Below are 13,352 nucleotides of genomic sequence, written 5' to 3'. Positions count from 1 at the left end.
AGAGAGAGAGAGAGAGAGAGAGAGAGAGAGAGAGAGAGAGAGAGAGGCAGTTGAGGAAGAAGTGATATGACTGTATCACTGTGGTTCACATTGATAAAGTCTTTATAAACTAAACTTTCTGACGAGTTTTCTGAACTGTGTACTTTTTGGACTGGACTGAGTGAACTTTATGGAAGAAAAATATTATGCTAACTTTCTTTGCCAGGAGTAAATCCTGTATTTGTGGGTTTGAAAATGCACTAAATCATTCATGAAGTATCAAATGACACCCAAATACAAGTTTAATGGATTTCTGAGCATTGGGAGACTTTGCTCATCCTCCTCCACCACAGGGAGAAGAAGTGAAGTGGAAATCTTTTGAATGGAGTTTTTATGCTGTATCTAAACCCACTTGCATTGTGCATTGCAGATGGGAGGACCATGCCTAATCCAATAACCTAATCCCTACGGGTTACTTGTTTTCCCAGACTTAGATTAAGCATTTTACCATTTAAAGTGAATTATAATCCAGGAGTATAGGATTAATCTGTAGTACTCAGTTTCGATTCTGTTCAAAAGGTCATGCTTTTCAAGTCTTAACCTGCTGTGTTTTGGGATGTTGGATTGGATGTTTTGGATTATGGTAGTTCAAGGTGTTGAGTTCATTTTCATAACATCAAAACCCCCACCTTTTTACAGCATTAATAAACAAAACAATGACCTAATCAAATCCAGAATTCACCCCATAATATGGTATAAGAGTCCTTCCAGAGTCAAAATGACCAGACATCGTTCTATCACATTTCAACCGCCCTTCGGTTTTCTTTCTCTCTCCCAGCCCTAGCCGATGAGAAGTGAAGGCAGTCTGTTGTCCACCTTTTAACTTCACGGACTGCCCTATGTTGATATAAATGTACACATAAAGGCACAAAGACATTATATCAGCACCCTTTAACATGCGTATATAAGCACCTGAATAACACTTAACATAGGGAGTGGGTGCGGAAGGTAATATTCCCTTTTTAAGGTCAGTTTGAATTGTTTTTCCTCATGGGAGAGACTGTGGGGTTGATAAAGACCCAAACAAAAAACCCTTTTCTGAATGCTTGTCCTCCATGGCCTCAATGAAGGTTTCATTCCTTTTATATCAACCAGCCCAATTCCCAGCATGCCCTGCCATTGTGGCTCTTTCAACAAGGGCTCTCCATTGACTGGCTCATTGTCCAGCAGGGCTTTTGTGTGCTGCTATCACTCGAGCAGAATCTCTCACCTGAACCAGCAGCATACTGTAGGAACAAACATAAGCAAGGGATATGGCCACTTATAGCATTTCAGTCAACCGTGTTAGTGTGCGTGAGAGGAACAAGGCCGTTAGGAGAAATGTCTACAACAAAATGGATAGCTATTAAGTATGGTAATAACTAATAATACATTGTCAATATGATAGTAGTCATCATTCAACAGGGGTTATTGAATATCATCCTCTTATTTGCATGACGAAGAGGAGGTGGTTTTGGAAATAGAACAATACACAAGCAGATGTTTGAAGTTTGAGCCCCAGGCAACACAACAGAAGGCTAGCTAAAAGATCGATATTGCTTTCAATATTTCTTTCCTTTGACAGATAACCACTACTGAGGAATATAGTCTTGATAAGAGAGGCAACATATGGATGTGGTGAGCCTTGGCCTGCTCTGATTGCGTGACCCCTTGACCCCCCCAGCTCATGTCGGGGAGTGCAGTGGCCACATGGTATGGGTGTCTGTCAGGGCCCTGGTTATGGGGGCGTTATTGACTTAGGCTTTATAAATATTTAATGCACACATTAAGATCATGGTGGAGGAGAACCATTAGAGTTCTCCAATAAAAGAGGCTCTCAGGATGATTGAGTGCTGTGGCAGGGTGTGTGGATGTGATCATAGAGAGTAAAGAGAGGGTCTGGGCCTGCTGTTGTACAGTCTAGGCTACAGTCCTTTCACAACAAATGTTGTTGTCTGGTTGGGGAACGTTCCCACATTTAGAGAACGTTCCTAGTTAAGATGTCGGCTTCTGCAGTCTAAGGTTCTGTCTTTGCTCTAACCCTAACTAGATTGTGTCATCGAATTATAGCAACAAAACACCGATAAGCAAGACGATAGATCCGAAAATTGTGTCTGTGTATCTAAAATAGATAATGCCATGTCAGGAATCTTCGTGTGTGTGTGGGACTATTGTCATTAGACTGCATTGGATTATTGAAGGAATGTATCGAAGGCACAAGGTGATGGCATTGCAGTAAAAAAATGTAATCACTATTTTCGTGTGTCTGCAGCGCTCACGCTATATGTCACAAGATCAATTTATGCATGGCGGTGACATAATCAGCTGTGATTGGCTGATTCGCTGCTCAACTCTAACACGTTCTTCCTAATCGTGCATCAAAGACAGAGGTGGTCATGAACACAGTTGCCTTGATGAGAAATTGACATTTTCTGACCCAGTCTCCACCACCACTCAGGAAGCCAGATAAGGTGGTCAGTTGTTTTAAAAGGAGAGGCACTATTCTTCCATGTCTCTTCTCTCTCTCTCTCTCTCTCTCTCCCCGTATGACCCACTTGATGAGTATAGATTTCACACGGCTCCCTTTCAGCTTTTCAAACTATAAAAGGTTCAAAACGATACCAACCCCTTATAGACAAAGGATAACCTTGGTCTTTCAATCTATTGATTCTTTATTAACTAGCTGGCTTAATGCGATGAAATGAGGGATTTGAATGGTCTCCATTTGGGCTCCTTTGAATAAGAAGCTCCCACCGTTTATGAAAGGCTACAATGCATTTAACAGGCCATTTTAAAGCACGACTGATGAGAGAGATACTGATATAGAGATCGATAGGAATGCCTCTCAAAGTCAGATGATTGGTTAAAAAATAGCAGCACAACAAATAGTTTTCAGTGTTTCAAGACATTATAATGAAGTTGTATGATATTTTGATACATGTGTATATTGACATTTGGGTCAAAATCTCTAACTTGTATAGGCACAATCCAAGGTTACATTTAAATGTGTTGTCTCTGTGTTTTGATGAATTGCAGCATTCCACAATAAAGGAATCAGCATTTTCTTTTTACTGAAAATTTTAATAAAACATCACTTATTCATTTCTGTTTCCATTCCAAATGTTGTCATTTTGAATTTTCTTCCCTGTAAACACATTTAAGCTATGTGGCAGAGTCATAAGTGGTGAGTAAAAATGACTTCTATACATTCTACAAAACAGAAAGAATATACAACCACAAACGGAGGTCCTTCCCCCAACGGTTGTCCCTCATGCACTTTTGTCTCTATTGGATCTTAACAACTATCATATGGGTCACAAACAATTTATTTGACAAATACAACCAACAAAGTTTTCTCCAAAAATGGTCTGTATAGATAATTTAAAATCAATATAAAAATAAACAATGAAGTTTGACTTCCCTTTTAAAAAAAATGGACAGAGAGTCTTGACAGAGTAACAAAATGTTGAAGATACACGTGACATTATATGGACATTGCATTTCATCAAATATAAAAGAAAAAAATGAAGGCAACAATTCTTGGCTGAATTCTCTGTGCTGCATCACTATATTTAGGGCATGACGATTAATAGATAATGAAAAGCAGTATACAAAATTTCGGAGATAAATACAATATTTATAGTTGATATGTTACAGAATGTCCCTTAGTGAATGCAAGTGTGTATTTGAAAATAAATGACAATGATTAACTACTTTTATTTGACTCCTACATTTCCGGATGGAATTCAATTAGCTTTTAATGTTTGATTTAAAAGAACATGTAACAAAAAAAGACAGATGTATAAATATTTAGCACAAGTTTGGCAATATCACAAGTCTACAATTTTTATAACCACATATAGAACACATAAGGGAATTTGGAGCTAGAGAGAGGAGGATGGTCTTAGTTAACAAGAAACAGACTTCACAGTAGACTAGAAATGCATTAATATACAGTGCTAGCAAAAAAGTTGAAAAAACATGGCAAAACACACTTGCTTAAAAGTAGGCTCTAGACATGGAAGTACATTGTGATCATCAACAGAGCCTAGTGTTTTATATATATACGCCAGTGTGCTTGTTGAATCCAAGAGAATTGTTTTATTTTCGAAGATGATTTTCTAGCTACAATAAATTACAAATTTAATTTAAGATGTATGAATGAAAACATGACACAATCTTACCCACTGAGCCCCGACCCCCATGACTTGTAAGTGTTGTATTTTTATGATTGATTCTCTCAATTATATGTATATCTCATATATCTTTCCAGTTGAACATTCAAACGTAATTGGCCCCACTTAATTTTTCTTCTTACACATAAAAATACAAAAAAGTCACATTATAAAGACACACAACTGTGGTGAATCTATTCAAACTGAGTTGTAAAACAAAAACAATTTGTTGGTAACATGTTCTGTACATCAGTGTTTACATTACAAACAAACGGTGAGTCCAGTTCCATCCAGTATCGTTACGCTTCACTGGACAGGTAGAACCCGACAAGTATACAAAATAAACACTTCCTTCGTCCTTTGTCCTCTTCAAGGTTTTGATCAAATGGAGAAAAATAATAACAACAAATAAAGAAACATTTGTTCTGAAAAATTGTTGTTCTTCTTCATAAAATTCCTTTACAGGTCCAAATCTTAACGGGTGAGATAAGTCTATGAAAAGATTTTATTTTTTTCTTCTTTCTTCTTCAATCTTCATTAAAAACGGAATAAGCTGCTTGTTGACTACAGACTACACCAGCGTTTTGCTGTGTGCTAAAGGGCTTGGTGGTGGCTTGGTGGAGGTGTGTCGACTGGGTGCTTGAGACGTCAAAAGTGCATTTTTTACATTGGAGGCACCACCAGGCCTGACATTGCTGCAAAACAGAGAAAGAAAGAAGCATTTAGCACATTGGAAAAACAACATACTGTATCTATGCATAATATGTTATAAAATCATGCATGTGATTGTGGCGTGTGTGTGTGTGTATGTGCACAGATGTAAGTGTGTGTGTGTGTGTGTGTGTGTGTGTGTGTGTGTGTGTGTGTGTGTGTGTGTGTATGTGTGCAGTTGTGAATGCGATTGCCTGTTTGTGTGTACGCACCTGTGTGTTTACATGATGTGTGTGTGTTTGCAGTCTGTTACAGCGTATGAGTGTGTGCCACCCTAACAGGACACTTTCTAAAGCCTCCCTCCTGCTCTGACATTTCAGCCCCCAGCACGCCTCTCCTGCTATGTGTGATATTTCTCCTGGCGTTTGGGTAATGGCAAACACTGGCCTAGACTCCCCGGAGAGACGGCTGTGCCGACAGTGGAGGAGCAACACGGTCACTACCCAGAATGCCCTGCTCTAACACCAGAGAGAGAGGGAGAGGAAAGAGATGGGGGGTGGGGGGATAAATAGAGAGAGAGAGCGTTTCCCTCTGTCAAGAGCCTAGACTAGACACTCCTCAGAGTCCCCTCAGACTCACATTCATCCACTAGTCCTTTAGATCACACCTCTATTTCCAAATTCACTTAGTCCTATTTCACAATCATTATCCCAAAGAGCTTACTGCACTGTAGATAGAGATCAAAGGTAGTTTCCCACTATTTTATCAAGACCATCTGCTCGAATATCATTAGCAACTTTACCTTACCAAGAGTTAATAATATAGCTACTTAGTCTTTTTTTTACACATTTTAACAATTAGGTGGCTACTGAAGTGCCAGTGTGAAAAATGATTATATTGCTCGTCTCAGAGTATATGTGTGGTGTCATGGTTGGAATACTTTTAAGTTTGCCAGCACAGATGATGGCAATGTACTGCTCATTAATTTCTGCACAACATGTATTAATAAGTATGAACGTGTAGCAAGATGAACTTTAATTTCCCACTTCATTAAGCCCAATGTTATTAATCTTGGGGCACACACTACGGCTAAGCTTGTTTTCAAAGCAATCATGTTGGTCATGTCACACGCACTAAACCTGATAAACATAATTACTAAAACAATTCTGGGAAGGTGCTTTGCTGAGACCACTGAGTAGATTATGTGTAAAGCTGGATAGTGGTTGCATGTGTGTGTGTGTGTGTGTGTGTGTTTGTGTGTGGATGCTTTCGTGCGTGTACAGTATGTATGTGTGTGAAGGTGTAAGTTGATTTGTAACTTGTCAAAGTGCATATTTGTAATGATTAGTCCCTCACCGAACCGCACAGAGGCATGGGCAGCTGTGTCTGACCAGTAGTCCGTGGGGAAGGGATGAGGGGGTGAGGGGGGCTCACCTTGCAGTCCGTTGCCATTGGCGCTGGTGCAGGATGGGGGTGGGGAGGCCTGGGGCCGGACCACAGGGGCGAAGGCGCTCTTTTGTTTAACTGCAGAGAGAGATCACATGGGAGGAGGGAGTGAGAACAGGGGCATATATATATATACTGTATATAGACCTGTGTACATCTGTATACCTTGTCTGGGTGGGAAGAGGTAATAAAGGGAAGGGACATCAAAATATCATTATAGCACTGTTGTTTATGTCAAGCTTCGTCCCCTGCTCGCTTGCTGTTGTTTGTTTGTTGGTCTGATTTGTCCTTGGCTTGTAACTGTTCCTTTTCTCTGCTCAGTTTTGTTTGTCGTGTTTAATGTGTTTTAACTTTTGTATTTCTTTTACCCCCTACCCCCTCAAAAGGCTGTGCCTTTTGCCAGGTCGGCATTGTAAATAAGAATCCGTTCTTAATTGTCTTATCTGGTTAAAAAAATAAAAATAAAGACTAATCTAAACACCATTTTTTAGGATGAAATCAACATGTGATGTTTTTGTGAAATAAATCAATAATTCGAATTCGGCTCTAGTCTAGAATGATCTCTCAAATAAACAAGTAACAAGAAACTACTAGTAATGTAATGACAAGATCATCATTCTATTCTAGGGAGCAGCTCCAGGAGGAAACTAATGGCAGCTACGACTGTACAGTAGGTAGCTCACTACTCACTTCCATATGGAGAATTGGCCGAGGATCCGTTAAGGAAGCCGGGGGAGCTGGACACTCCCAGGTTCATGCCAGCGTTGCCGTAGCCGTTCATGCTGTTGCTGACAGTGTTGTAGCCAGACTGCTGGGGGGTGCTACTGGTGATGTACCCTCGCGGAGATACACTGCTGGTATTCCTACTGTAGCCCACTGGGGTGGGAAGAGGGGGGGGGGGGGTTAGAGTTGGGGAGGGATTCTTTTTTCTTTCATTAGAAGAAGAAGAAGAAGTAGAAGAAGAAAAAGAAGAAGAAGAAGAAGTAGAAGTAGAAGTAGAAGTAGAAGTAGAAGTAGAAGAAGAAGAAGAAGAAGAAGAAGAAGAAGTAGAAGTAGAAGTAGAAGAAGAAGCAGAAGAAGAAGAAGCAGAAGAAGAAGAAGAAGAAGAATGTACCCTGGTCGTTCCCCTGTGACTCGGACACGTTGACGGCTAGCTGGCCGCTGAAGGAGTTGACTCCCATCATCCCATGGGATGTGGTGTTGCTGAGGGAGGAGATCTGGTTGTGGTTGCGGGGTACGCTGTACAGGGCCTCCGCTATGTCCGCCGCCCTCTTCAGAATGATCTCCTGAGCAAGCCAGAGAGATGACAGGATGTTGGGTTGTTCAGACGTACATGGATTAGTTTGTCAAAAAAATCTGACATAAACAAGTGTTTGTTGTTGTTTGTTTGTTTGCATACCTGGTTATTGTGGGGCATTCCATACAGCGCTTCAACAAGGTCTGCAGCTCTTTTCAGCAACACCTCCTGATGAAGAAAAAAATAGAGAAGATATTAAAATATTTGTGGGGTGGCTCAGGCTTCGCTTGAGTACCCCCTTTCTGCAGAAACAATGACGTGAATTAGCTCGGGCTAATCTAGTTCTGTCGTAATGACATTGAAAGGAATTTTTCAATTAACCCCCTTGACTGGCTCTTGTAAAGAACTTCACAAATGACTTCTCATCCAGGGAGCGCTGGGTGCCCATGCCTTGGAGACATGCCTTGGTCTGCACGCTTCCCTCTGCTTGACAATGGGGATTAGCCATGTTGCTTTGGCACTTTAACACTGTCTTTGACACCATGTAAATCTCGATACTACTTCAGCATACATGTGTAATTGGCTTTCTTGTAATGGCGACGACATCATCAGAACACCATGAGAACGAGTTGGCCGTGGATGCTGTTATTCTCCGTTTTGTTTCAATGAGGTGGCTTATTGGCATGTTGATGTGTTTTCATCTACTCTTTGAATTGAGCATACAATTATAAATCCTCCTTACAGAACCAAATTGGGCTTTGTTTGTTTGAAACACCATATCCTGCATTTCGAGTGCAATTAATTAGACAAAGCAGAAGTTTCAGATAGGACGGTGCTGTATCTAAATGCGTGTTGTCGTTGTTGTTGTTGTTGTTGTTGAAGTTGTTTTGGTTGTTGTCACCTTCTGTACCGCAGAAATTTCCTTCTTTCCCGTCAGAACCCTGGTTTAGAAAGCAATGCAAATCTGTCTCTATAGAAACTATCTCAGATGGAGTTTGTTTTCTTTCCACGTCCTGTGTTTTCCTTCACAGGCCTCAGTAATGTGTCTGAAGTGTTCCATCGCTTGGCAATAGCGAAGCAATGTGGGATTAAAAGCGGCAGCTGCACGTAAATGAATGTAAACACAGGCATCGCGCCTTCAAACAGTGGCCTCCGACGCTTGGCCCGCGTTGCTCCGGAGGGCCGTATGGAGTGTGTATGGGAGTGTGTAGCATGGACCTCTTTCATCCCCTAAGAAGCAGCATATCTTCCCTGAGTTCCTTGATTTATCAAGATGAATCACTATAGCCTACGCCCAACACTCCTTATAGAAACATATCGCTTAATCCACCCCAAGTTACCGGATGGGTGGCTCCCACAAGCAAGGCTTTTACCTCTGAAATTGGTGTGCATGCTTGACGTCGCATGCATCTAGTTTGCATACAAATAAAGAATTATGGTTGTCGTGAAGCAGGTAGGCTAAATGAGAGGACCAGCTGTCTTTATGTGTTCTCATCAGGCAGAACAGATTTTTTTCTTCTTTGCGCTCGCTGAGTGAGATAAAGTGGGGTTTCTTTTCCTTTTTTTCCCCCTGCAGTTAATAATTAGCAATAATCTTTTCTATCATTTTTCAAGATCTTCTACATGGCTCTCAATTTCAAACAACAATTAACACAATTAAGACTGTCACGTTCGCCAGCCATGTTTCATTCTCTGTAAATGTCCTCTCCCCTCCTTGTCCATATGGTACTTTGCAACAGCAACATAAGGACAGCTTGAAAAAAAGAAAAGGAGGGAGAGAAAACGATAGTGCCTCTCATCCTTAATCTGTCGTTTACCGCACGGCGTCTTAACTAACCAAGCCGACTTGCGGGCTATGCTTAAGTGGAGGCCTAGTCATATCCAGGGATGATGAGAAGTGCTGTACCCAATCAACGAGTGAGTTTGTTTTCAATCCGACAAGACGCTTTCACGCGTAACAGCTCACGCTGTGAATACGATTAACAAGGATGGGTGTAGTGAGGGCATTTCCATGTAAATCTCAATACTACTTCAGCATAAACGTGTAATTGGCTTTCTTGTCATGGCAACATCATCAGAACCACCGTGTTTAATTGAAACAATTATTATCCAAACATTTTCCTCTGTTGTTTTTTGTTACAAATGAATGTACTGTATTTTGGTCATGAGTTGTTTTTTACACAGAGGTCTCATGTTTAACAACTGGATTTGGGATGTGGGTGAACTACCCATTTAAACTGGGACTATTCACTTGGCAGATCAAGTCAAACCATGACAACTTTAAAACCCTTGTTGCTATAATCGACAAAAGTGTGACAAATGATATTACTCTATTACCAAATTATGAAGGTTCTGTGATCAGAATATTCTGTAATTGTAATTCTTCACATGCCAGATTAGCTAGGATTGTGTATTTATAATATTATCACAGTAAAAGGGGACCTGGGTTATGTAGCTTGGAGTGCTAATGCTATTATAAAACTTTAAGGCAATTACTCTGTTAGCTTTAGCCTGAGGTAATGAATACATTCAGAAGCACAGGGCCATTAGATGTAGGTACTTCAAAGAGCACAGGAAGAGAGATTAATTTAAATACATGGGTAATTGCTTGACATGAACACATTTGTAATATTTCTTTCTCCTTGTGGATTACACAAATAATTGGGAAAGAATAGGTTTGTCTGTGCTCATTTTGAATAAAAAAAAAAAAACTAAACAATTCCAATGCAATCAACTTAATAATAAAACAATATTGAGTTTCCGCTTTTAATTTCGTAATGAATCTAATTTGTTCCAGAAGAAAGAAATTGAGCGTGATATAATGTGCTATCCATTCTATTTGTCCATTAATGCCAGAGGGCACAAAATTGTATTATAAATTGTCTTTTTTATATCAGGAATCGAAAATTGTTTTATAACAAGATCTTAAAAAGGAGGGTGAATTCCGAAGTCTCTGTTCACTTAACGCCATGCCCGCAAACCAATCTCCTTTCTCATCACTTGACTGCTCACACTTATTACTTTCATATTCACCCTGGACTTTGCATTGAATTTTTATATCTCTACTCCTCCCACTGGGTCAAGCTGTCATCTGCGATGTTGTTTTAAAATTACGAGGTAAACTTCAATCAGAACGAGGGAGCTTCTTGCCTGCTTTTTTTCCCCTCCTCGGTGTAGCAACAATATTAGCGTGCATCCCTTGCAATCCACCAGCACTCCCATATTGGCTTTCTGTCTCCTCACAATTACCACGTGTCTTACTGGTCCCAGGGAAAAGGCCTGGTGGAAATCAATAGCACAGTAATATTATCAACTGGAGGGTGAAGTCATTGAGGAGGGAGAGGGGAGGGGAGGCTGGTGTCGATTTGCCTTTCTGCTAATGCACACTACATGTCCTCCAGCTTTATCTCCTTTTTATAGAGTCTCCCCCACCTCACCTGCACCCCATAATGGCTACTGTGGCTCTCTTTATGCCGTTTCTCCTCTCCTTCCTTTCCTAGGCCTAAGCCTCCTCGCCAGCCTTAAGGCTGCTTTATTGGGAGGGCTGTTTTGACCCCGAGAACCGACCCTTAGATGGCAAGCTTAACAATGATAAATTACTGGGGTAAGATCATTTACATGCCCCCCCCTTTGCTCCTCCTGAACCCTTATTTGGGACCATTAGGGACCGAATCAAATATTTATATTGTTTATTGGAAGTGCAGGGTTTCATCTCCCTGTGATTGTTTCATGTTAAGGTCTGGGAGACTTGACAGTGTGAGCACACCCAAAGAAACTAATCTCGGATTCAGTGTCAAATACTGTTTGGTAGCCAAAGGCGTTTTGTATTCTGTGGGAAAGAGTAAAAAAACAAAGTCGCTGTAGTAAAAGTATGTTTTACAATATTGCTTGTTATGTCCTCCATGTTACAGAGAATAATACTGACTAAATTGAAAGAGTGTGGCTAGAATAAATGACGCAGGGTATAGAGATCTTGAATTGTTCGGAGTTTCTAGAAGCTAAGTTGACTTTTCACTCGGCCTTCTGAATTTACAGTTGAAAATTAGCGTAGCATTTCAGGTGTTGTTTCCTATCTTTGCAGGGATCCAGTCTAGTTTAAACAATTCATATATTGTATGACTGGCTATGTAATGTTATATATATATCTTCATATTGTCTTGGCCCAATGTCCATATCTCCATACCACACAGTCTGTTTTTGATTAAATTGTCCATTGGATGTTAATGATATTGCTATGTTGCATGCTGTGGTTTAACTGATTCGGTCTTAAAAAAAGTTTTACAGTATTATTAAAACTCTGAGGTGGTCACCACTTTAGTGCATACCAGGGGAGTGGGTGAAAACTAATCAGCAATAACAGGGTAATGCTTTATAATAAAGCTCTGTAATAAAGCTTTTGTAAACTGTTTGTAAACGATTTACTCACCATTTATTAATCATTAGTAAATGTCACTTAACCAATCATCTATATAGTAATTCATGCATTTCTAAACACTATTTGAACAGATTTATTAATGATTTATAAAGGACTTATTATTGTCCTCACATTATGTTAGCCGTACATGATGATATCTGTTTAGTACCAGGGGCCGGATGCATAAAGATAGACCCAGTCTTCGATGAAATATGATTTGGGACACCCCTACGCTAAACGTGAACGTGCAAAACGAAGCCATAGGGGTGAAAACGAAGCCGTCGGGGTGAATTGGGATTGGTCCTATAGTCTTCTGAGATCTCACTTTATGTCAGTCTTGCTTTAGACTCTAACATGTTCCTGTTGCATAAAGCTCACCTATGAATGACTAAAGTAAGACTGACTTAGATAGCTTGTCACGCAATGCATAGGTAAAAAAAAATACAGCTACACCTAGCGGTGGAAGATATGAGCGATCAACTCCCTTCTCTTATGCCGAAAACGTATATATATATTGGAGGAATATAATGTGGAGAAAGGTAGACCAGTCTTAATCTATGTTTATGCAGCAGGGCTAGCTGTTATTGCCGTGCTGACAAGCTGGCATTGAAGACAGCTGGCCAACTAGCGAAATAGGTAGCTAGCTAATGTTGATTGGCAAGTGGCTGTCTGCATAATATGGCTTGCTTTATATAGCAGTGTTGGCTGGGTAGTAGTAATAATACCTTCTGAAAATTATTAATCATTAAATGTCATTAAATGAAACTTCCATAAAGGTGGAAAATGTCACAAAAAATCATGCTGAAATATTGCTTATGATGCAAGACACTGCCCTTTTGCCTGAATTTGTTTTTCCAAAATGAATAAATTAATATATAAATGATTAATCAATCATTTAAAATCAAAATATTGAAATAAAAGAGTGAATCCCAATGTATACAGTTGACTGCTAACTGACATGTACTAATGTATGGATAATGATTAATACATAGTGAGTACATTATTTACAAACAGCTAATAAATGGGAAATTCAGGCGTTACAGCAGCCCAGACCGCAATCAACAACAACAACAACAACAACAACAACAACAACAATAACATAAATTGACAATTGAATAGAAGACACAATTAAAAAATATATATATAGACCTAATAGACATCTGAACCTTATATACTGTACAGTAGGACTTTACATCCACCAGCCTGAGCAGATCACCCCTATTGAGCAGATCACCCCTATTGAGCAGATCACCCCTATTGAGCAGATCACCCCTATTGAGCAGATCACCCCTATTGCAGCAGGCAGAAAATATCTCCTATAGAGTGTTACCCATAACATTACACTTGACACATCTAATACACCATGCCAGTTTTACTAAATAAGAAATAACAGGGTTGGAATTACAGAGGT

The 13,352-nt window shown here is 39.9% G+C and overlaps 1 protein-coding gene across 6 annotated transcripts in view; it reads right to left on the bottom strand.

Annotated features, from left to right (window-relative positions):
• Window positions 1-4,856: 4,856 nt before the first annotated feature.
• Window positions 4,857-13,352, bottom strand: part of LOC308173754 (transcription factor COE3) — a gene marked incomplete at both ends in the record, with an annotated part of 77,948 nt that continues 69,452 nt past the window's right edge. For 3 of the 6 annotated variants that reach the window (XM_080548799.1, XM_080548800.1, XM_080548801.1), the window contains 5 exons: window positions 4,857-4,888; window positions 6,201-6,368; window positions 6,981-7,166; window positions 7,405-7,576; window positions 7,690-7,755. In XM_080548799.1, coding sequence (XP_080404925.1) covers window positions 4,857-4,888; window positions 6,201-6,368; window positions 6,981-7,166; window positions 7,405-7,576; window positions 7,690-7,755 — 624 coding nt within the window. The remainder of the gene's footprint in view (window positions 4,889-6,200; window positions 6,369-6,980; window positions 7,167-7,404; window positions 7,577-7,689; window positions 7,756-13,352) is intronic. The other 3 variants (XM_080548802.1, XM_080548803.1, XM_080548804.1) reach the window with 1 other exon arrangement.

Source organism: Nansenia antarctica (assembly GCF_963989245.1).
Source record: "Nansenia antarctica genome assembly, chromosome: 19".
NCBI lineage: Eukaryota > Metazoa > Chordata > Actinopteri > Argentiniformes > Microstomatidae > Nansenia > Nansenia antarctica.
The sequence above is the reverse complement of the archived record's forward strand: the minus strand, read 5'-3'. Positions and strand labels throughout refer to the sequence as shown.